At 38.1% G+C, this 24,921-nt stretch overlaps 1 protein-coding gene across 5 annotated transcripts in view; it reads right to left on the bottom strand.

Annotated features, from left to right (window-relative positions):
- Positions 1–9,869: 9,869 nt before the first annotated feature.
- UBLCP1 (ubiquitin like domain containing CTD phosphatase 1) overlaps positions 9,870–24,921 on the bottom strand; it is a 69,496-nt gene continuing 54,444 nt past the window's right edge. For 4 of the 5 annotated variants that reach the window (XM_070076388.1, XM_070076389.1, XM_002710346.5 and 1 more), the window contains 6 exons: positions 24,620–24,718; positions 21,222–21,259; positions 20,629–20,727; positions 18,180–18,296; positions 12,793–12,920; positions 9,870–10,935 (listed from right to left, as the gene is read on the bottom strand). In XM_070076388.1, the coding sequence (XP_069932489.1) occupies positions 10,908–10,935; positions 12,793–12,920; positions 18,180–18,296; positions 20,629–20,727; positions 21,222–21,259; positions 24,620–24,718 (509 nt within the window). In that variant the 3' untranslated portion in view covers positions 9,870–10,907. Of the gene's footprint in view, positions 10,936–12,792; positions 12,944–18,179; positions 18,297–20,628; positions 20,728–21,221; positions 21,260–24,619; positions 24,719–24,921 lie in introns of all 5 variants that reach the window. The other variant, XR_011389882.1, reaches the window with a different exon arrangement.

Raw genomic sequence — 24,921 nt, 5'->3', positions numbered from 1 at the left:
AAACTTATCTTATAGCAAACAGTCCAAGAGAGAACTGCCCTCTGGGTTTTACTCCTTTGTCTTCTTGAGTCATTACTCAGCTAACCTTTATTGAGCATCCTTTGCTTCTGGCTGCTTGGCTCAGACTTGCAGAAGACAGTCCCAGATTCCAATTAGTCTCTTATTCAGGATTGGTCCCAAGGCAAAAAATGGAGCTAAAAGCTTTAGAGGGGCCAGTGCCGTGGCACAGTGGGTTAACACCCTGGCCTGAAGCGCCGGCATCCCATGTGGGCGCCGGTTCTAGTCGCGGCTGCTCCTCTTCCAATCCAGCTCTCTGCTGTGGCCTGGGAAAGCAGTAGAAGATGGCCCAAGTCCTTGGGACCCTGCATCCACGTGGGAAACCGGGAAGAAGCTCCTGGCTCCTGGCTTTTGGGGCTAATTGGGGAGTGAACCAGCGGATGGAAGACCTCTCTCTCTCTCTCTCTCTGCTTCTCCTCTCTCTGTGTAACTCTTTCAAATAAATAAATAAATAAATAAATCTTTAAAAAAAAAAAAAGCTCTTGAAGGCAAATCCCATGTCTCATTTCTTAACCTCTCTCTATTTAGGCATCATCCTTGAAGTGAGCGAAGGTCATTTTCTTGTATATGCTGGTGATACCCAGCTCCCTCTCTCCAGCCAAATCTTTCTCATGAGCTCCATACTCAAGTCTTACTTGATACCTCCATTGGGTGTCCTATAGTTAAATAAGTCGACAGATATAAAGTAGAATTCACAACCTTTATTTTCTTCTGTTTTTTCTTTGCCTTTTTTAAAAAAGATTTATTTATTTGTAAGGCAGAGTTACAGAGAAGCAGAGGCAGAGAGAAAGAGATATCTTCCATCTGCTGTTTCACTTCCCAAATGGCCAGAGCTGAGCTGAGCCGATCCAAAGCCAGGAGCTTCTTCCTGGTCTCTCATGTGAGTACAAGGCCTCAAGGACTTGGACTGTCTTCTGCTGCTTTCCCAGGCACTTTAGGGGGGAGCTGGATCAGAAGTGGAGCAGCTGGGACTTGAACCAGTGCCCATATAGGATGCTGGCACTATAGATGGTGGCTTTATCTGCTATGCCACAGTGTTTGCCTCTAATTTTCTTTTCTTTCTCCCTTTCTCAGCTCACATCTGCTCTTCCTCTCTCACTGAATGGTACCCCCAGTGACCAAGATGATCCAGTCAGAAGCCTTTAAGTTTTTCAGAAGGAGGAACCATGTCTGTTTTTGCCAAGGCCATATCCATGTATAGCTCAGTCCTTAGAGCTACTGGGGGAGTGAACCAGCAGTTGGAAAGTTGGAAGCATTCTCTCTCTCTCTCTCTCTCTCTGTAACTACTTCTCAAATAAATAAATAAATACATCTTTTTAAAAAATTTTTTAAAATTGGCCAGCACCGCGACCACTAGGCTAATCCTCCACCTGCGGCGCTGGCACCCCGATTCTAGTCCTGGTCGGGGCGCCAGATTCTGTCCCGGTTGCTCTTCTTCCAGTCCAGCTCTCTGCTGTGGCCCAAGTGCTTGGGCCCTGCACCCGCATGGGAGACCAGGAGGAAGCACCTGGCTCCTGGCTTCAGATTGGTGCAGTGCGCCGGCCATAGCGGCCATTTGGGGGGTGAACCAATGAAAGGAAGACCTTTCTCTCTGTCCCTCTCTCTGTCTAACTCTGCCTGTCAAAATTTTTTTAAATTTAAAAATTGTTTGTATTTATTAAGCAAATTGAAATCACCCTTAAAAGTAGAAATGATCATATATAGCTAATAAAGATTGTTGAGGTTCAGAACATGATACCCCAAAGGGTGGCACTTTGACACACTAAATACTTTGAACTGAAGATCAAAAGACCTCAGAGCCAAGAAGTTTCCTTTGTCCTTTTCCCAATGTCCTTTCTCTTTCTCCCATCTCTCTCCTAAAGCATGTACTAGAAATGAGAATTCCTCTTCCCTGAGGCACGTCATAGGAATTAGAACTCCTCCCCCTCAAAGCAAGCTATAAAACCCAGAGCAATCATTCCCTGCCCAAAATCAGGTGGGGAGGCCCTCTTTTAGATGGTTACATGAAGTCACCAGGCAGAATCTAAAGGAACAGGCTTTGCCCCGCTCCCCACCCCCATCTGTTACCATCGCATCACACCCTTAGTGTCCATCACATTTCTGTGTGGCAGGTTGTTCTTCATGGACACAAGCAGAAAAGTGTTTTTTCCTGGGTGTTTACCTCTTCATTTTTGAAGGCTCCTATGTCACATAAGCCTTTGTTAAATTTGTCATCCTTTTTCTTTCTTATCTTTTTTATAGAAGTGTGAACCTTGGATTTTGAAATAGAGGAAAAAAAGTTATTGCTCCTTTTTCCTCCTATAAGATCTTTTAAAACATTGGATCCCTAAATCTGTACAACAGTGATGGACATTTTGTTTTTCAGAAGGGAACCAATCAAGGAAAAATAAAGCATGTTTACAGCCCACATTCTTTTAAAAAGTGATGTCTTGATAGAACAATGTTTTTATTTTGGGTTTTGCACCTACTAAAATTAGTTTACATGAGTTGGAGCCTAAGAATGCTGGAGAGAGGGGCTCAGAGATTGGGAATTGGAGGAAACATCTGGCAGCAGTATTCAGCCACAGATTTGGGGAGCATATTGCAAACCCCTTAGATACCAGGGAAGAAATGGAAGTAAAAGTGGCAGAGTACTAATACAAAATTCTCTGTAAATGACTGTGTCTTTTGCAACTGCTCATGTGTAACATAGATCTAAGAGGGGCAGTTCTCAGGGCAACACTGTCAAGAGGAGAAATGGAAGAACATCTCTGGCTTCTCTTACCGAGTGTGGAGACCTCTGCTCTCCCCACTACTGTCACGGGTCAGGCATGCCCAGTCTCATCCCAGGACCATACTCTGGATGGGAGGGTTGGCTGGAATCCCAGTGGGCATTTTCATTGTGGACACAGGCAGGTGAGAAAGGCTGTCTCTCGATGTAACTAGGATACACAAAGTTGTCTAGTCTTCCAACTGAATCTCTTACTAATTGAAGTTGGCAGGGCTGAGTTTGTTTTGTACTTACACAACTGCATGTCCATACAGGGCAGGAATCACAACTTTCTGATTCACCATTAAACACTTGGCATCTCGCATGGTGCCTGGTGCACCTCAGAAGTTCAATAGGTAGCTGGAAATTGACACAACCTAGGAGCAAAGGAATGCAAACTTTCATCTAGCCACACTGAAAGCCTTTCGTGTGAATATCAATAATCTCCAACTGGTGTTGTCCTTTCTACTGTTGCTCCTGTACAATCCACTCTCCACACAAGAGTTGGAATGGGATGACCTTTTTTTTTTTTTTTAAGATTTATTTATTTATTTGAAAGGCAGAGTTAGAAAGAGAGAGATCTTCCATCTGCTGGTTCACTCCCCAAATGGCCACAATGGCCAGAGCTGGGCCAATCCAAAACCTGGACCCAGGAGCTTCTTCTGGGTCTCCCACGTGGATGCAGAGGTCCAAGTATTTGGGCCATCCTCCACTGCCTCCCCGGATGCATGGGTAGGGAACTGGATTGGAAGATGAACAGCTGAGACTCGAACCAGTGCCCATATAGGATGCCCATATAGGCCACAAGCAGTGGCTTTACCCACTACACCACAGCACCAGCCACATAGAATGATCTTTTAAAAAATAATTCGGGTTCTAGAATTAGATCATGATGATGGTTGTAAACCTCTGTAAATATACTAAAAAGCATTGAATTGCACAATTGAAGTGGGTGAATTTTATGGTATGTAAATTCTATCTCAGTAAGGCGGTTAAGAAAATTAGGTTGTCATTCCTGCACTTCCTGCCATTTCATTTAGAATTTACCAGACTGCTTAGCGTAATCCGTAAAATCCTAACTTTCCTATGGTCTCTGTCGACCTCTCCAACCCCACTTCCCACCAGGCCGTCATTTACCTCCCACTGTTCACTGAATCTGCCTGGTTGGATCCTACCTTAAGGTTTTACAGTTGGTCCTAGCTGCTCTCCATAGTTCTGATCAAATGCTCTTATCAGGACTCAGCTCAAATGCCATGCCATCTTCTTCCTTTATCTCACATTATCTACCACCATACTTTGTACCATATTATTGTGCTTCTATAGCATTTCTCACTGTTTCAAAGTATCTCATTTGTTGTTTCCCTCACTCAAATATAAATTCTGTGAAGCAAAGAATCTTGTGTTTATTACCCTTAAGAAGAGTACCAGGGCCAGCACTGTAGTGCAGGAGATACAGCTGCTGTTTGCAGCACCAGCATCCCATTTGGGTGCCCATTCGAGTCCTGGCTACTCCACTTCTGACCCAGCTCCCTGTAATGTCCCTGGGAAAGCAGCAGAGGATGGCCTAACCCAGGTACTTGGGCCCCTGTACCCACGTGAGAGACCCTAACTCCTGGCTTCAGCCTGGCCCAGCCCTCGCTGTTGTGGCCATTTGGGAGTGAACCAGTAGATGGAAGATGCTCTCTCGCTCCCTCACGCGCGCGCTCTCTCACTCTCTCTCCCTCTTTGTAACTCTGACTTTCAAATAAATACATAGATCTTTTAAAAACTTTTTTTTCTGAAAAAAAAAAAAAAAAAAGAGAGAACTGTACCTCATGCGGTGGCCATTGTGGTGCAGCAGGTTAAGCTGCTGCTTGGGAATCCTTCATTCCTTATGGAAAGGCCAATTTGAGTCTCAGCTCCTCTACATACAATCCAGCCTTTTGTGAATGCACCTCTGAGGTAATGGATGATGGCACAAGTATTTGAACTCCTGCAGTCCACGTGGAAGACCTGAATGGAGTTCCAAGCTCCTGGTTTCAGCCACACTTAGTGCTAACTATTGCAGGCATTTAGGGAGTGAATCAGCAGATGGAAGAGATCTCTCGATCTCCATCTGGTTCTCTCCTTTCTAGATAAATACTTAAATAAACCCTTAAAAAAGAGCGGTACCTCAGACATAAAAGGCACTAACAAATACATTAAATGTTGATTTCTTTGTAGCTCATTTTGCAAAATATTTCAGGGAAAACCCCCTACTCTTTACCTTATTACATCTTCACACAAAAAAATTAAACAATGACAACAAAAAGTCATTGCTTCTGGATGATTTTTCCCCCAAGAAACCTTTTATTTAAAGAATACAAACTTCGGCCGGCGCCGCGGCTCACTAGGCTAATCCTCCGCCTTGCGACGCCGGCACACCGGGTTCTAGTCCCCGTCGGGGCACCGGATTCTGTCCCGGTTGCCCCTCTTCCAGGCCAGCTCTCTGCTGTGGCCAGAGAGTGCAGTGGAGGATGGCCCAAGTGCTTAGGCCCTGCACCCCATGGGAGACCAGGATAAGTACCTGGCTCCTGCCATCGGATCAGTGCGGTGTGCTGGCCGTGGCGGCCATTGGAGGGTGAACCAACGGCAAAGGAAGACCTTTCTCTCTGTCTCTCTCTCTCACTGTCCACTCTGCCTGTCAAAAAAATTAAAAAAAAAAAAAGAATACAAACTTCATATATTTCATAATTATAACTTTAGGGACATGGTTATTCTTCCCACCGTACCTGCCCTCCCACCCACTCTCCCACCCCTCTTCCTCCTTGCTCTCTTATTCCTACTCTTATTTTTTTTTTACTAAGATCTATTTTCAGTTAACTTTATAAACATAAGACTGATTCTATGTTAAGCAAAGAGTCCAACAAATAGTATGGAAAAAAAAAAAAACAAACCTGTTCCTCAACAGTCAAGACAAGGGCTGTTCAAAGTCATTGCTTCTCAAAGTATCAATTCCACTTCACAGATTGGCTTTTAGGGGCTCTACTAGTTATCACAGGTTAGGGAGAACATGGGATATTTGTCCCTTTGGGGAATGGCTTATTTCACTAAGAATGATGTTTTCCCATTTCATCCATTTTGTAATGAATGACCGGATTTTTTGTTTTTGTTTTTGTTTTTTACTGCTGTGTAAGTATTCCATAGTGTACATATCCCATAATTTCTTTATCCAATCTTCAGTTGACAGGCATTTGTGTTGATTCCATGTCTTAGCTATTGTGAACTGAGCTTCAGTGAACATGGGGATACAGATAACTCTTTCATATGCTGACTTCATTTCCCTTGGATAAATTCCCAGGATTGAGATGGCTGGGTCATATGGTAGGAATATATTCAGATTTCTGAGGTATCTCCGCACTGTCTTTCATAGTGGCTGTACCAGTTTACATTCCCACCAACAAGTGGATTAGGGTAGCTTCTCCCTCCATCCTTGCCAGCATTTACTGTTAGTTAGTTTCTGTATGAAAGCCATCCTAATGGGGGTAAGGTGAAATTTGGGTGATTTTTTTAAAAGACATTTTAAATTAACTTAAAGTTACAGAACAGAGGGAGAGTCAGAGAGAGGGAGAGATCTTCCAACCACTGTTTCATTCTCCAAATGCCTACAATGAATGGGGCAACACAAGACTGAAGCCAGGAGCCTAGAACTCCAGCTGGGTCTCCCATATGGGTGGCAGGGACCTAAACACTTGGACCATCTTCCACTGCTTTCCCAGGCACATGAGCAGGGAGCTGGATCGGAAGTGGAACAGCTGGGACTAGAACTGGTACCCATATGGGGATCCAGTGTTTCAGGTGGTATCTTAACCTGTTGTGCCCTAACACCAGCCTTTGGATTTTTTTTTTTTTTTTTTCACATTGCATGGCAAAGCTAGCAAGCCTTCATCTGTGAACAGCTGGTTTCCAAAGTTAGATGATTAAAATATATCATTCCACTATGCAAGATGTATTCTAATACAGCACCAGTCGGGGCGCCAGATTCTGTCCCGGTTGCCCCTCTTCCAGGGCAGCCCTCTGCTATGGCCAGGGAGTGCAGTGGAGGATGGCCCAAGTGCTTGGGCCCTGCACCCCATGGGAGACCAGGATAAGTACCTGGCTCCTAGCTTTGGATCAGCGTGATGTGCCGGCCGCTGCACGCCGGCCGTGGCGGCCATTGGAGGGTGAACCAACGGCAAAAGGAAGACCTTTCTCTGTCTCTCTCTCTCACTGTCCACTCTTGTCAAAAAACAAAAACAAAAACATGTGATATGTACATTAGCCCTTGCTGCTTTAAAGTACTTAAGCATGATTTTGCATTAGACCTTTGCAGCAGCCTGTAGGAAAGGCAGACCAAGTACATTTGCTTTATTGCTTTATTAAGGAGTAGAAAGCAGAAGTTCAGGGTTGAAATGACTTACCTGAGGTCCAATAGCTAGCAAAGGAAGATTCCAACCAAGTGCTTTTTCTTTTTTCTTTCTCTGACAGATCACTTGTTCTCTCCATTTAAAATCCTATTTGAAAAACCATAGCAGTTCTCTTTACAGATTTTCCAACAAGAAGTGCTAGCAATCAAAAGTGGTCAGGGATTCAACAACTGGGAATAGGAATTAAGAGTGATTTTTATTCACTTAGACATTGTTTACCGCACATAATAATCTCTGTATTACTGATACATATTGGCCTTTAGTATGACAGAACACACAGACAATATAACTTCTGCTCAATGTGGCCATTTGACTTATGGAAATCTCACTGATTCTTAGCAATCTTCATTGACATTTGTGTGTATTCCTACTGTTTTTAAATGGTCTTAAAATTTATACATTCAACTTCGAAAGCTTTTCAGAATGAAATCATTTTAATAAGCAATTTATATTGGGAAATTGCTTTATACTAGCATTTAAGATGTGCTTGCTTTCTTCCGTAGAGTTGAAAAATAATTATTTATGTGGAAGCTTTTTTAAAAAATTTCACATTCTACATGGTCCCTCATTGACATTAAATAATTTGTGCCCTCTTTGAGCCCCACAGGATGCCTGGTATTTGTTCTCATTCTATAATGTACAAATACCTGGGATGCCTATAACACATTTATAAGACAAAATCTCCAAAGATTTCTCAAGTTCTAAATACTCAGCACTCCCAACACCAAGAAAGCTTCCCCAAAGCAATTTCAAAATTTAGATCCTTACATAAATAGCTAACCACTTACTCTTCAGAGACTTCTCTTGGGCTCCTATTCCAGCTAATAATAATATTATTTTTGGTGTATAAATACTTCGGTGGAAATTATAACAATTTATCCCTTGAGAGACTTTTGTTGATTACTTGGGATGAGAAAAAATCCTCAGTAAGTTTATTCATTTTTATTACTATTCATAAGAGCCAATTCTAATTTACCAACTTAAGTAATTTTTTGCATGTTTTTCCCAGTTACCATATCTGTACAGCTAAGCCTCTTCCCTGCCAAAAGACCACTTTATTTTCCACAAATGAATAGCATGTGTTTCAGTTGCTTACTGTAGCAATCTATTTACTCTTGGCCCACTAAACTGAATAGCTGTTACAGGTAACATTAGACCAGTAATTAATTTTTTTTGACAGATAGAGTTAGACAATGAAAGAGAGACACAAAGATAAAGGTCTTCCTTCCGTTGGTTCACCCCCAAATGGCCACTACGGCCGGAGCTACGCCAATCCAAAGCCAGGAGCTTCTTCCTGGTCTCCCACGTGGGTGCAGGCGCCCAAGCACTTGGGCCATCCTCCTCTGCCATCCCAGGCCACAGCAGAGAACTGGTCTGGAAGAGCAACCAGGACTACAACCCGGCACCCATATGAGATGCCGGTGTCACAGGTGGAGGATTAGCCAAATGAGCCACGGCGCCTGTAACAAGGACCTAAGTGGCTAGAAGATCTCAAACTGTCCTTTCAATCAAAGATTTAAGGATGGTCTGCAATTTTAGACTAAATAAACTCATACATCATTAGATAATTGTTTTAAAGTTTGAAGCACATGTACAATAAAAAAAACTAGTGGCTTCACCTAAATACTCATCTAGATTAAATTCTTTGTTCAATAAGCTTTGAGATGGCTTATTGAAACTCTGTATCCATGAAGGAATTAATCACACATGAGATCTCAAAAAAAGGACAGTGTTCTCCCCAAGTGGCTTAATTAAACATCTTGGATAATAGGCTTTGGTTTGGGCACCACCTAATGGCAGAAAATATTTTTTAAAATCCTACTTTGCTTCCTGGGGAATGCTTAATTCTTGTATTTAAGCTTATACTGATTTAGAAAATGTCTGCTCTTTCTTGACCAATGCTAATAATTTACTTTTGAGTGCTCAGTTTTCTCAAAAATAATTCTCCTCCACATCTCCTTTGGAATACACTTTTTACGGTGGGAAAAGAACCAATAAAACGAAATACAGTAGGGGCAAGTGCTTGGCTTAGTAGTTACAACTCTGCTTGGGACTCCCACATCCTGTATCAGAAAGCAAAGTGTCTAGATTTGAGTCCCACCTCTGCTCCCAATTTCTGCTTCTTGATAATGTACACAATGGGAGGCAAACGTGATGGCTCAAGAAGTTGAGTCCCTGCCACTTATCTGAGAAACCCAGATGCAGTTCTCTGCTTCTGGTTTTCACCTGGCTAAGCCCAAGTGAGGCTGTTGTTGCCATATGAACCAATGGATGGGAGATCTTTGTCTCCCTTTTTGGCTTTAAAGAAATCAATTAATCAATCAATACCTTAAAAATTCTATCCTTAAATATTTGAATTTAGTCTCATAATTAAGAAATACATCTTAGTTATTTTCATTACTTAAGGGTTCTCAAATGCTTCTACTGTATACCTAATCTATCACAATAATACATACTTATGAAAATTCAGTATTTATCAGAATTAAATAGTTTACATCTAATTATTTGCTAAATCCAACTGTGAGTGCACTGAACACTATACCCTTTAATTTTTCAAGAGGTCCTTGAATGAAAATATTTGTTTCATAATTCAACAAAGAGGCAAAATATTTGGAGTAATACAGAACCAAGAGCCAGTGTTTTAAGAAACAATATTTATTATTTACACCACTGAAATAGTCCCAAAAGAACAATATACACCATGTTTATTTAAAAGAATCAATTCCTTTCAAATACAGGAATTGTATAAAGCAATACTGTTAACACAAAACAGTGGTCACATTACATATCTGCAGGCTTAAGCATTGCAAATAATATATATTTTTTAATAGTATGGCTAGATATTTTCACTGAAACTGTATTGGCACTCAGACAAGATATAACTCGACAGAACAAAACCTTTTTGTTCATGCTTGCTAGAACTGGTGGTTTGTCCCATTTTAAAATTTACTGCCTTTAAATGCTTTTATGGCAATGGTTTAGGCAGAAGTGCTTGTACTTAGCTATCAAAGACACACATATTCCGGTGCTTTAGTTTTATTCCTTAGCCTTAGGTTTTCTATTTCTCATACTAGAACACAGCTGTACTGCAACTAATGCTTTCCAGTTTTACTTTAAGTACACAGATGCACACACAGACCTAAGTGACGCAGCTCAGGATTTAGAGATGCAACCAGTGTGGTACAGAAGTTGAGGCCATGACAAAGGAATAAAAAATTCTTGGTAATTTTAAGCATAACAAACTATGTTCTTTATCCAAAAATTTTTTTCTTTTGGTTTTAAAGGGAAAAGCATTAGATGGATTTGGTCTTAGAGAATGAGACAAAAACACAAAATGGTTTTTGTGTCACAAAATGACATTGAGCATACATTTTTCTCCACTCTTCTTTCTGGAAAAACAAAACAAACAAACAAAAAAAAACAGTGAGTAATCAATGCTGGAGAAAATCTTTTTTTAACAGTAACGGTATATTCACATGGGGTAAAAGGAATTTTTTTTGAGCATATTGCTATGATCTTCAAAAAATATAAAATTAAATTTACAAAAAACTGGAAGACCAAGTATAAGCAGTCTGTTCTTTGCTTCAGTGTCCAGCACTATTATAATGATTTCTAGCGTAAAAGCAGAAAGTTCATGGATCTCAAGTATCTTCAATAACTATCAGCATAACTTCTAACTATTGTCCTTGCTTCTTTGAGAGATACCTGCAAGAAATAAAATAAAGATATCAAAACTGTCTTATGCTAAATTCATGAAAAAATCCTTCTTCCTCAGAGTTTATTTTAATGACAAACTTTCCAAGATGAATATAAAGTATTAATAACTGCTAACATGTGCTGATTGTTTCTGTGCTAAGTACTGTTCTACATACATGTATTAATTCACTGAACCCTCACAACAACTCTATGAGGAGTTTCTATTAGACAGTACCCCTATTTCACAGGCACAAAGAGGTTAAGCAAATTTTTCCAAATTCATACAGCTAGAAAGTGGCAGAATTCAGGCTCAAAACAAGACTCCAAAGGAAACTCTTATTATTAACCATCACTCCTCCTGCCTTTCTTCTAAATGTGAAAGTTGATAGATTAACTAGCATTCTAAAAATAATTCAGACTCCATTTAAAGATTCTCATGTTTCTTGAATATAGATGTTTGGCCAAAGATGCTAAATGACCTGATCAAGAGTATAAAGTTGCAAAGATGTTGATTTATGAAGTAAGCAACTTCTTCATGTTGTTTAAATAGGAATCTACCATTAAATTAAAAATTTTGTATCTCTATTTCTCACATTTTTACGAGCTACTATAATTGGTGGTATGGCTGGGGAAAGAGTTTTCAAAATCAGGAAACTTGGGTGACTTTGATGGTGGGTGCAATTTGCTCATTTTATAGCACTGTGCTAAGCATTTATTATCTCTGTAATTCAGTCATATCACCTACAATCTGAAGATGGGGATTAAAAAACATGCCTGCTTAATCTTCCTAAAAGGATTATAAGACTCATTAATAAGAATCTATGTGTCAAAATGATCCAGAAAGTCAAAAGCAGAATTTGAAAAGCCCAAGTACTTCGAGTATTACACAGTTTCTCTTTAAAGATCTAATTAAAAAAATTAGTTGTACATAATAATCCCTTCCACCTTCCAGATGTTGTTCCCTGTCTCAAAATCTTGTTTATATGCAATCTATATCTAGGTGTGTACACACTTCTTATTAGAAAAGACTGGAAGATGATATAGCAACATGGAAATGGTGGTTATCTTTGAAAAGGAAAACCAGGACTAACTGTTGTTTCAGTGAATAAAGTGCTCTAATTTTTCTGCTACACAAGAAGTTACTTGTAATTTTTTTTAAAGTTTTATTTATTTGAAAGGCAGAGTTACAGAAGAGGTAGAGGCAGAGAAAGAGAGAGCAGAGAGAGAGGTCCTCCATCCACTGACCCACTCCCCAAATGGCCATAACGGTCACAGCTGGGTCAATCTGAAGCCAAGAACCAGGAGCTTCTTCCGAGTCTCCCACGTGGGTGCAGGGGCCCAAGGACTTGGACCACCTTCTACTGCTTTCCCAGGCCATAGCAGAGAGCTGGATCAGAAGAGGAGCAGCTGGGACTAGAACTGGCACCCATACGGCGGGATGCTGGCACTGCAGACAAGGGCTTTCCCCAGTATGCCACAGCGCCAGCCCCTACTTGTAATTCTTAACACTATTCAGCCAATTTTTTCATACATTTAATTTTGACAGTATAACAACAGGGATCAAACCTCGATGTGATTCATAAAGCAGTGGTCTACTTAGAAAATAATTTCAGGTAGTACCACAAACATGCACAAGTCTCTGAAGTCCTCTTTACTATTAAGTACTAACGAGGTAACAACATGTAGGTTATGAGCAAGTTATAGTTTAAGACCAAAGAGGAAAATAATTTAAGAAGGCTCTGTGTTAGAAAATATTTTTAGAATTAATCCAAGTTAAATAAAAACTGACTTAAATACCTATAATAGGATCCCCAATTTTTTCATTTGTTAAGGTAAAGAGAAAATGAAAAAACAATTAGCACTTACCTTTCCCAATATTTGTGATTTAACTCCAAAAAGTCATCTAATTTTGCTATTTCCTTGAGGTACTGAGTTAATTTTAAAAGTTCTTTGTCTTTATCTCGATTTAGGTGTGCTTTCATAAAGGGCCTTATCTATTAAGATATAAAATTTCACACTGAGATAAGAAAAATTAATACAAATCCACACCATTCTATAATTTAAATTAAAATTAATGAGGTTAAAATATCACCAGGGACATTGATACTAAAAATTATTTTTCATATAAGCCTATATTTAATAACTAGAAAGTCATAATATTTACAGTATAAATTAAAAGCTCTTCTACCTGTTTTGCCCCAACATCTCTTCAATCAGAACCCCTTTGTGACTGTGCAAATGTTTCTGCTTAGATTGCAAATGCTTCTGCTTAGACTTTGTCCCTTTCTATCATTCTGGCTGCTTCTAATTAAGTTTATTCATGTTATTTCATTCGTAAAATTTAAACCCAAATACTAGCTTCACTTAACCAGAGTGAGACAAATTTTAACACTAATGATTTTTACTTCAAATAAAATGTTTATGTAGCTACCATTATACATTTATATAAAAAATTTCTGCAATACTTTATCATAAGCATTTTTATCATTAAATCTCCATTAAAATCATTTTTAATTATACAAGAGTTTCCAATACAAAGAACAGTCATATTTCCCTGTGTTTAAGGTTGATATATTTTAGGGTGAAAGGCATTCATTTAAAAATTAATAATTCAAACTGTAAGTCAGCACGGTAGATAGGATGGGGGAATTGCAATTAGGATGGGATATTAAATCTTGATTTGGATGCTATTTTTACTGAAATGTGTTAAAATATAAATTTTATATAATTTTCTTTATGTTATAGTTCCAATAGTTTCACCTTTTTAAAATTATATCAGCTCAAATGTTTTTATACAACTCAAAATAGTGTTCTAAAACATTTTAATTAATTTTAGATAAAATGATATGTCTGGGATTTGCTTCAAAATACTAAGGAGTGAGAAATTGAAAGGGCATAGAGTAAATATAACTGTCCATGATATGTAACTGTTTAAACCACATATATGGGGTTATACAATTCTAAGTAGTTCCACTATATTTACATTTTAAAAAAAAATTATTTACTTGAAATTACACAGAGAGCAAAGGAGAGACACAGAGAGAAAAAGAGGTCTTCCATCCACTGGTTCACTCCTCAGTTGGCCGCTAAGGCCAGAGATATGCCGATGCGAAGCTAGAGCAAGGAGCTTCCTCCGGGTCTTCCCACAAGGGTGCAGGGGCCCAAGGACTTGGGCCATCTTACACTGCTTTGGCCACAGCAGAAGAGCTGGATTGGAAGTGGAGCAGCCGAGACACAAACCAGCACCCTTATGGGATGTCTGCACTGCAGGCGGCGGCGTTATCCATTATACCACAGCACCGGCCCCTATATTTACATTTTTACTATTTTTCCTTTTCTAAAAAATCATTTTTTTCCATTGTGCTTGAAAGGCAGAGACAGAGACAGAGAGAGCGTCCATCTGCTGGTTTACACCCCAAATGCTCACAGCAGCCAGGGCTGCGCCATGTTACAGCCAAGAGCTGGAACTCAATCTAGGTCTCTCATGTGGGTGGCAGGGACCCAAATACTTCAGCCATCACTTGCTATCTCCCAGAATATGCATCTCTAAGAAGTTGGATTTGGAAAATGATTTAATTTATATATATATATATATATATATATATATATGTAGTTTTCTGCCATCATTGTAAAAAATACATCACCAGCTTGAACTGGATAGAAGAAAAATTTCCCAAATGTTCTACTTATCAGACAGCTTGGTAGCAGACAATTCAATAGCAGTTAATGGGGTTTCAATGCTGTCTTTTATTATTATTATTATTAGATAGGCAGAGTTAGACAGTGAGAGAGAGAGAAAGAGAGAGAGAGAAAGGTCTTCCTTCCATTGGTTCACCTCCCAAATGGCCGCTACAGCTGGCGCGCTGCGCCCATCCAGAGCCAGGAGCCAGGCGCTTTCTCCTGGTCTCCCATGTGGGTGCAGGGGCCCAAGCACTTGGGCCATCCTCCACAGCCTTCCCAGGCCAAAGTAGAGAGCTGGACTTGAAGAGGAGCAACCGGGACTAGAACCTGGTGCCCATATGGGATGCCGGCGTCGCAGGCAGAGGATTAATCAAGTGAGCCATGGCACCAGCCCCTTCAATGCTGTCTTAAAGGCACCAGTAAGAGCTGTCTGAGAGGGCCCAGAAGCCAGCATTTGTGGAAGAGCCCACTGCCATCATGGAAGCATAGGGAGTTCTATCTCACAGCATCAGCAGTGAGTATAGGGATCTAGAAGATTCTGAACTGGACCTTATCTAAGTCCTGCAGCTGGGAGTGAGCAGAGAAAATGATATGATGTGTCAGAAGGAATAAAGGAATTCCTACACAATCCTGAATCATGTGGTGGTGTTTAAACTATTCCTTCAGTCAACTCCTAAAGGATGTAAAGGCAACATATTAACTTTTAAACTAGTAATATACAATGTGCCAAAGTGATTCCAAGTGTAAACAGCAGGAAGAGGTTAAGAACTGAAAGAGAAAGTACAGGGTCTGTGGCTGCTAAGATTTTCAAAACAAGCTCCTGCTAAGTTTTTGCTTTCTAAACATTTGGTCTTAAGCACTACTAAACAAACTAAATTGCTTTAATGGCTGTTTCCAAAAGTTAAAATAAAATAAGGGCAAAAAATATATCATTCACCTAACTGACTTCACTTGATCCACTATAATCATTGTTTACTATACTATTTTCCAAAATTGATCTTCAGCAGGGCAGGTAACATATATGATAACTTTGCTGTCTCATGATCTAAGCAACATTTTTAGGAACCTAAGGTTTTTCTAGACTAGCTCAATTCTCTTATGATTTCATTGCATAGATAATATATATGAAGTTTTTAGAATATCAATTGCCTTATCTGTGATTAATATTCACATTCTGTTAATTCAATATTATATATTATATTCAAAATGCCTTATACCTTGAGACTAGAAAGCTTATATTATTAGGTTAGTGATTTTAAAAATAAGCAGTCTTGTAAGATGTGCATGAAATATTTGGAATTTTCTATCAAGCAAATTATAAACTATGAAACAAAAAAGAGAATGTAAGAATCCTCAATTTCAGAACTGTTTCTATGTCAGTGTCAATAAATCATTAATAGTTAACTTAAAAGAAGTTCCTCAAAGCAGGCATGTAAGAAATCATGTATGGAATGCTTGAAAAAATACTTCCTGAACTAAGATTGAGGGGGCTGAAGATAGGTGGAGGCATATGGGTTTATAGGAATTCCTGTAATGAGTCTAATGAGTATCCTAATTTAAAAAAACCTGAAGTGTAGAAAATCATCTCTTCCTGCATAAAAAGATGTCACTAAGGAAAATAAAAATAAAATTTCTTCCAAACACACATCAAACTAATGGTTTTTATTTTTTATAAATGCTAAATAAGTCTCTTCAAAAATTTTTCCTTGAACATCATGACCTTACTTCCCTGCAAGAATAGGTAATAACCGTAAGTTTCACAGAAAATTAGGTTTACATCAATCAAGTCTCTTTTCAAGAATCAAGAATATATTTCTGTACCAAATACTTGGTGAAATATATACAGGAGAAGCACTTCTGCCTAAGTCACAAACAAAAGCCATTTTCTTCAGATCATACAGCTGCTTTTCTTCAAAGTCAACAGCAGCTTCTATAATTAGGGCAATTCACTGCTCACATTAGCATTCTTTTCTTAAACTATCTTCATTGTTCACCAAACCTAAATTAATCCTCTGAGAAAGACTTCAAATTCATACTTTCTTCAAGCTCTTCTCTTGTCTTTTAAAAAACTGCAAAGAACCTAAGTTGGCAGAAAAGTACCTGAGTATGAAAATATCTTCATTGTTAGGATTTCCACATCAAATGGAGATTCCATGCACATTATTATCAAAACATAAAGTTATCTTTTCCATTTTCATAAAACGCCAACTTTTAAGCAAACACAGGAACCAGAAATGTTTAGGTTACAAATTTCTCTTAACAGTTTTATACTGCTACCTGGAGTAAATGTCACTATCACACGTACACAAGATTGCATGTGACTGCATGCTCAGATCATCACTGACCTAAATTCTAACCCTAACTGTGATGAGGCAATTACATACATCATCTTGGACAAAACATGAACTTTCTCATCCTCAGTTTCTAAAATTAAGAATGCAGACAAGATGATTGTAGTTCCTTCTAGCTCTAGCATTTTATAATTCTAAAGTCTGCATTTCCCCTTAAGAATTTGAAAAACCTCTAGTTTCATTTTAAAAAGGAAAATATTAAGAGTAACCTTACTGCAAACTGTCCAGCTAAACAGGACATCAAAAATTTCAAGATTTGATCCCTAATAAAATGTTGATGATTTCACTTTTGATGCTAAAAGTTACTACAAGTAAGTCCATGCTACTCCTTCAGAGCTAATTAAAAATATAAAACACTTGGGGTCCAGCGTTCTGGTGAAGTGTGTTAATCCTCTGCCCATGGTGCCGGCATCCCATAGGGACTCTGGTTCAAGTCCCGGCTGCTCCTTTTCCAATCCAACTCTTTGCTATGGCCTAGGAAAGCAGTGGAAGATGGCCCAAGCATTTGGGCCCCTGCACCCAGAAGCTCCTGGCTCCTGGCTTAGGACTGGTCCAGCTCCAGCTGTTGTGGCCATTTGGGGAGTGAAACAGCAGATGGAAGACTTCTCTTTGTCTCTTCCTCTCACTGTCTGTAACTCTACCTCTCAAATAAATAAAATCTTTAAAATAAATGATTAAAACACTTGGATGAGTTAGCTAACCAAGGAGATATCAATGCAAAAGACGAAATGTTCAATGTAAATTTTTCTAAATACTTAAAACTTTTCTTGTCTATAACCATAATTATACAGGACAGTCATGTAATGCCTAAAAGGGAAACATTCTGAAAAATGAGGTGTTGGCTGAGTTCGTCAGTATACAAACGTCAGAGTGTACTACCATACAACTAGGCTATACAGTATAACCTGTTGCTCCTAAGATACAAACCCCTACAATATATTACTGTTCTGAATACTGTAGGCAACTATAACACAATGGTTTTAAGTATTTGTGTTTGTACACAAAGATAATATACAATAAAACAGCTAAGCAATAGGAAATTTCCAATTCCATTATAATCTTATAGGATCACTATTATATATACACAATCTTTTGATGACAGGAATGTTATTTTGAAGCACAATGATTGCACTTGTGAAAATTTACAAAATCCAGTAGTGCTTAAAGTTCTACCACTTAGCCAGACTACATGAACATACAATAAGTAAAATTATGTCTTACCTTTAGTCCATTCTGTGGGTTCATCAGAAAATTTCTTCCTATGTCATCAAACATAATGGTATTTTTCTTGCTGTAAAATTCCGAAAACTTTCCCCATATAACACCAAGAGGCTTTACCTTAGAATGGAAGTTTAGATTTCACTCCAATTACACCAGGTAGTTAAAAGTAGAGACACTATAGTACCCTACAGAGCAATGCTAGAGTGCTTTCTCCTGTAGGACAGTGATGGCTGGCTGTGGCAGCTGTCAAATGCAACACCCTTTAAAAATGTGCTGTTATCTTACAATATTGAAGCTTCCGGAAAGGTCTATTTACATCTAAATGAATTAAAACCATTTTAACATGTGGATTCTGGGTCACAAGAACAGTAGTTACTTAATTTCAAAAGGATCTAAAGTAATTGTTCAGATGACTTCCAAGCACCCACATGACTTCCTGGACTAATGTACACCCTCTCTGAGTTTAAGAGTCACATGAAGTCTATTTTCAAAACTAGAACAACTGAGAGAGGGAAAATGTACCTGGCACTTTTAGTTGATCATTTAATATTTTTTACAGAAAAGATTATTTTTGTCTACAATTCAATTACAGGTACATCATTTCTAGGGCATTCAACTGCTTATGTTAGAATGGTCAGAGAAGCCAGAGGGAGGACAATTTTTCATAACATACTTTATTGTTATGTTTGAGTTATATGAATGTATTACACATTCAGAATTTTTTAAAATAAATTTTCCAAAGAAAATTATTTTCCTGTAGGTAGAAATCTAAGAGTTACATAAGATGACATGACAATAACAACTGCATCAGATCACATGGTTGTAAGTAAATGGTGACAAAGGTAGTCACTTAAAAATGTTTTTTCTTGTTTTATATTTTACTTTGAAATGAGGAAAGCTTTTTCCTTCCTAATGTCCTATTTACTGCAAAGAATGTAACGCACATATTTTTAATTTTACTATATTTTATTTACCAGAATTTTTTTCACTTTTTGATTACTACTGAACCAAACTTCCTACATACCTAAAGACAAATATTTAGGAACTACCACAATCAACCAGATTATTGGTTTTTTAAGCTAGCAAAAGCCTCAAGAAATACAACAGAGGTCATTCTTTATGACACCCAGAGTCATTAAAGTTACATCCTCTTAAATGGGCTATGATTTAGTCATTAGGTTGAGAATTACTTTTTCTCATAAACAGAAGAAGAATATTGATAGGAATATTTGAAAAGACAGAAAAGCACAAAGGAAAATTTTAAATCATCTATAATCTGTTTAGTACCAAGAATGAAAACTAGACACTCTGCTATATTTACTGCCAGGCTTTTTTATAAATAGCAGTAGCTTTATAGAGTTTACAGATCTTTTGATAAAGGAAATCCTGATCCAAACAAAATTTACAAACTATCTTCTAACACCTTGCAAACACTGCTCTCTACCTCTTAAGCTCTAATGTGTCATGAACATTTAAAAATCAGTCTAACACAATAAATGATAGCTGCATTCTATTATATGAAAAACAACTTACATATCTAATTATCTATTGTTAGACACTAAGGATTATTTTTATTCTTTTAATTTTTCACCATTGTAAACAATGCTATGTTTGACATTTCCCAAACATCTTTTTAACATTTAGACTTTTCAAATGTATTAGATTACTTTAGAGGGTAAAGGGTTATATTTTTCCCCTGATGTAGGCATACAGTATTGAGTAAGTCCTTACATATTTAAACCACTGTATTTGTGATTTTGATTATTTTAATACTATGTTCCCAAACCTTTCATGGTGTACCCTAAGTCCTCCCCAATTCTTACTGGTCTGTGTGTTTTCAAAAGGAATAAACCATGTTTTACTCATCCCTTTATTTCCAACAGCGCATATCAGAGGAGCCTACAGACAAATATCTACAATAAGTAGTTACTTGATGAGCAAAACCTAGTCTATCAGTCCAATCTTCTTCTCTGATGGTTCCCATTGCTATTCTGTAAGGGAGAATATGTCTCTCCAAAGTATATACATCATGATACTTTTGATTTATTACCGATTTCATATAAGGCAGGCTGAGACTGTTTTGGCTGGTTTCAAAATGTGCATGGAAAATGTGCATTTTAGTTCCATTTTCCACAAATGTTCTGAAGCATTTTCCTATCTTCCTTGATGACATTCAGTATTTGTTTCTCCTAACTCTGCTCAGCAAAACAATGCTGTCATCATCACAGGACAATTATCCATAACTACAAGATCCACTCTGGACAGCTCTGCTTTAAGATCCTTACTTAAAGATCATTAAAATGAGTACCTTTTACCCTTAAATACATTTTCCTAAGCCAAAACTTGTATGCATTTCTAAATCTTTCTGTAGTTTATTTCATCAGTATTAGTATAAAATGCAAACTAGAAAATTAGTACTTATTTAAATAGAAGTAAAATAATTTCTTACATCTATTAATCCTCTCCTGGGAGTATGCACTGTTATCATAGCAGCACTGTCCAACATGAAGGTAATCTTATAATTTGCATTTGTGCTCACTCCTAGCTCCTAGATAAAAAAACAAAAACAAAAACTGCCAGGTTAAAATATAATAATGTAGAAAATTCAAGACTTTCAGAATAGTAGCTTCAGTTTCCCATAATAAAAATTTTCTACTCAATGGCTGCCATATCTTGCTAATTAACAACTAGCAATAGTTTCACTTAGTTAAATCAATAAATAGTGATAGGAAAATAAACTAAAAGGAGATTATCTCCTAATTCACCACCTTACAATAGAAAGCATCTCTTTGAGTATTACACACCAGAGTAAAAGAAGGAAAAGACAGCATTATTGTAAAATGAGGAGAGGAGGGAACAGGAGCTTAGGTAAATTATTTTCTTGAAAAGAAGAAAAACAGTAGGCATTCAGTACAATCTACCATTAAATGGTCTTTAAAAACACTTTTACTTCACACGCTGATATATACTTCAGTTCCAGACTTTTAACAAGACAAATACAACTTCAAAACATTTTTAAATGGATTGCTTTCTGATACTTACTTTCATTTTAGCTTCAATCCACTTCATATTTGTTGCAGCTACAATATGAGGGACAATACAATACATATGAAAAGGTTTAGTTTTATTAAAAAAAAACTTTCTTCAATGTAAGTTTTCTAAGACAAAGTTTAAATGCATAACAAATAACAGTACCTAGCATATTTATAATTTCCTTTAAAATATAAGAACAACCTTAAAGGTAAAACTTCAAGACAATAAAATTTAAACTTTTATCTATAAAATACAGGTAGGTCAATGCACAAAAGAACTTTGAACCCAGGAAATGTTTAAGATCTAAACTCCAGGGTGGATGTTTGGCATGGAGGTTAAGGCACTGCTTGAGACGCCAACACCCTACAGGAGAGTGCCTGGGTTCCAGCTGCAGCTCTGCTTTGGATTCTGGCTCCCTGCTAATATGCACCTTGGGAGGCAGCAGGTGTTGGCCTAAACATTTAGGTCTTTGTCACCACATAGGAGATCTGGATTGAATTCTAGGCTCATAGCTTTGGCCTGGCCCAGCCCCAGCTCTTGCAGGCACTTGAAGAGGGAACCAGCAGACGAAAGATCTCTCTGTGGTCTGTTTCCCTGTCTTTCAAATAAATAGAAACAAATATATAATATATATATTTTAAAGTAGGTCCACTGAAAATTTGTATTTTGTAAGACTCAACAAATTAATGCTCATTGAGTCCGACAACTTATAAAAAGGAATCTGAGGCAAATATAAAGTGTACCTATGTTAGATATTTGCTCAGTATCAGATACGAATCAGTTTGGGGATCACCAAGACTAAAATTCAATCCTCATCTTTTTGTGCCTTTCCTGGTCACAAGTTACTGGACTAAATTATTAAAGTATGCATGTATATTTTTTAAAGGTAAAATAATTCCCTGATTTGTAGCAATCAAAATAACCACTTTGCACACAAAATTGGCTGGATTAATCAAAATTGTACAGATAGTCATATCTACAATGAAAACAGTCACAAGACAGGGAAATAGAGGTTTTTCCTTTTTCAATTCAATACCTATTTTGTGTCTAATCTACCCCCCACTCCAAAAGACTGACAGCTAATAGAGTTTTGAATTACTATGTTATACCTGGTGCCAGTTGCTACACTGGTATTTCTATTGTTAAAGCAAACCTGTAGCACAGGTTTAGTTACCTTGATTTTCTCAGTTGAGGAAACTAAGGCTCAGTAAGATGAGAAGACAGGTCCATTGTTAAGACAGTAGGACAGAGGCAGAATTAAAATTAGTCTATTTAGCGCAAAACTGAAGTGCCCTTTTCAACTTACTACTACAAAATATCCCAAATTACAGAAATAAATCACTTTAAATATCTGCTTGCAAAAGTTTCTCAATTTTCTTACTTTAAATTTTATTTATTTAATTTACTTGAAAAGTGGAGGAGATAAGACACACAGAAATTTCCCACATGCTGGTTTACTCCTTAAATGTTTGCAACAGCCAAGGCTGGGCTGGGCCAATGCCAAGAAGCTAGGAACTCAATCTGGGTCTCCCATATAGATGACAGGCCCAATCACTTGAGTTATCACTGATGCCTCCCAGAGTGAACATTAGTAGGAAGCTTGAATCAAGAGCAGGGTCAAGACTCAGGCCCAGACATTCTGGTATGTGACGCAGGTAACCTAAGTGGTGACTGAACTGTTAGGCCAAATGCCCACCCCTTTCTAAATTTCTAAGTCTAGTTTAAAAACATCTAGAGGACAATTTTTTTTTTCTCAAATGTCAGCTCAGGTCAGAGTTGCTGAACAAATATTTGCTTACCAGGAAGCTCACTTCTACTATCTTACTAAACCAACAACAACAACAACAACAACAAAAAACAAAACATGATATTTTGACAATGGTTTCAATCTTTAACAGTTATGAACTCATATTATCACTGAACAATGAAAATTTATAGACTGAAGAACTATGTGGCTTTTCAACAAAGACTCAGTACATTTAAATTTAATTGATGGAATTTTATTTAATTCATAATCAGGATAATTCTCTCCTTAAGACAATGCCAAGAAGTAACTCTAAATGTCTGCAAGGAGGTGGCTATAAATCAATGCCTTGTTGCATCTTCCAAGTCTTGCCATTAAAAAAAAGAAGTCAATTAATTGAATTATATAGTGCACTTAGTGATACAGCAGATTTTCTTGTTGGAGCAAACAATATCTTTTCACAAATCTGTACCTTCTTGAAATGATCCACAATTTAAGCAACAGTGCCTTAGTCCATATACTAATTTTTCATGTTACCTTTATTTCTGGGGAACTACATCACTGTGATTTTTTGTTATTGTTGTTTTGTTTTTGTTTTTTTTTTTTTCTTTTTGACAGGCAAAGTGGACAGTAAGAGAGAGACAGAGAGAAAGGTCTTCCTTCCGTTGGTTCACCCCCCAACGGCCGCTGCGGCCAGCGCACCGCGCTGATCCAAAGGCAGGAGCCAGGTGCTTCTCCTGGTCTCCCTTACGGGTGCTGGGCCCAAGGACTTGGGCCATCCTCCACTGCACTCCCGGGGCATAGCAGAGAACTGGACTGGAAGAGGGGCAACTGGGACAGAATCCATTGCCCCAACCGGGACTAGAACCCGGTGTGCCGGCGCCGCAGGCAGAGGATTAGCCTATTGAGCCACGGGGCCGGTCCCACTGTCATCTTTTAAAAACCGTATCTTGGGGCCAGTGCTCTGGTATAGTGGGTTAACGCCCTGCCTGGGGCACCAGCAACCCATATGGATGCCGGTTCAAGACCCGGCTGCTCCACTTCTGATCCAGCTCTCTGCTGTGGCCTGGAAAAGCAGTAGAGGGTGGCCCAAGTCCTTGGACCCCTGCACCCGCATGGGGGACCCGGAAGAAGCTCCTGGGTCCTGGCTTCAGATTGGCGCAGCTCTGGCCATTGCGGCCAATTGGGGAGTGAACCATGGGATGGAGGACTTCTCTCTCTCTCCTCTCTCTGTGTAACTCTGACTTTCAAATAAATAACTACATCTTTAAAAAAAAAAAAACAAAAAAACAAAAAAACAAAAAAAAACTACGTCTTTTGAAACCAAAAGAACAAAGGAGAAAACAATGATATCCTGAAGCATCAAGAATCTCACCGTAAAGACAAGTAAGAAAAAGCTCTAATCAAGGTGGGGCTCCTGTAGAAAATAATGCTATTTTTATTATGCTACCATAATTTACTCTTGACTGTACTTAACTATCTTAGTGTTATCTGGCAATTTTGTATTGTGATGTAAGAAAGCCATATATGCTTTCTATTAGACATTCGCTAACAAAATAAAGTTTCATTTTAAAAACAGGAAATCTGAAGCCACATATTGTAGAACAGAATAATTTAATAAATCATTTTATTTCTATAGACATAAAAAAAAGATATAGCTTACACCAAATAACAATGTCATAATCTTCATATGCAGATGTGAGGAATTCATGAAGATATGGCCTCATTAATTCCACCCCAGTCTCAGCACAAGACCTATGGTCTAAAAGGAAATTGATCATAAATAACCTAATATCAATGAAATTATGAAATGTAATACATTGTGAAACATTTAATAAACAACTGCAAATGCAATAATTCAACTGCAAACTGCTTCAGATCAAGTAACACTGGCTGATAAAAAGATGTTTTTTAAAGTCCACAATTTAATACTCTTGAAATCCACTCAGAACATTCCATCTATTT

The sequence above is a fragment of the Oryctolagus cuniculus genome, chromosome 6, assembly GCF_964237555.1.
Source record: "Oryctolagus cuniculus chromosome 6, mOryCun1.1, whole genome shotgun sequence".
Taxonomy (NCBI): Eukaryota; Metazoa; Chordata; class Mammalia; order Lagomorpha; family Leporidae; genus Oryctolagus; species Oryctolagus cuniculus.
The sequence above is the reverse complement of the archived record's forward strand: the minus strand, read 5'-3'. Positions and strand labels throughout refer to the sequence as shown.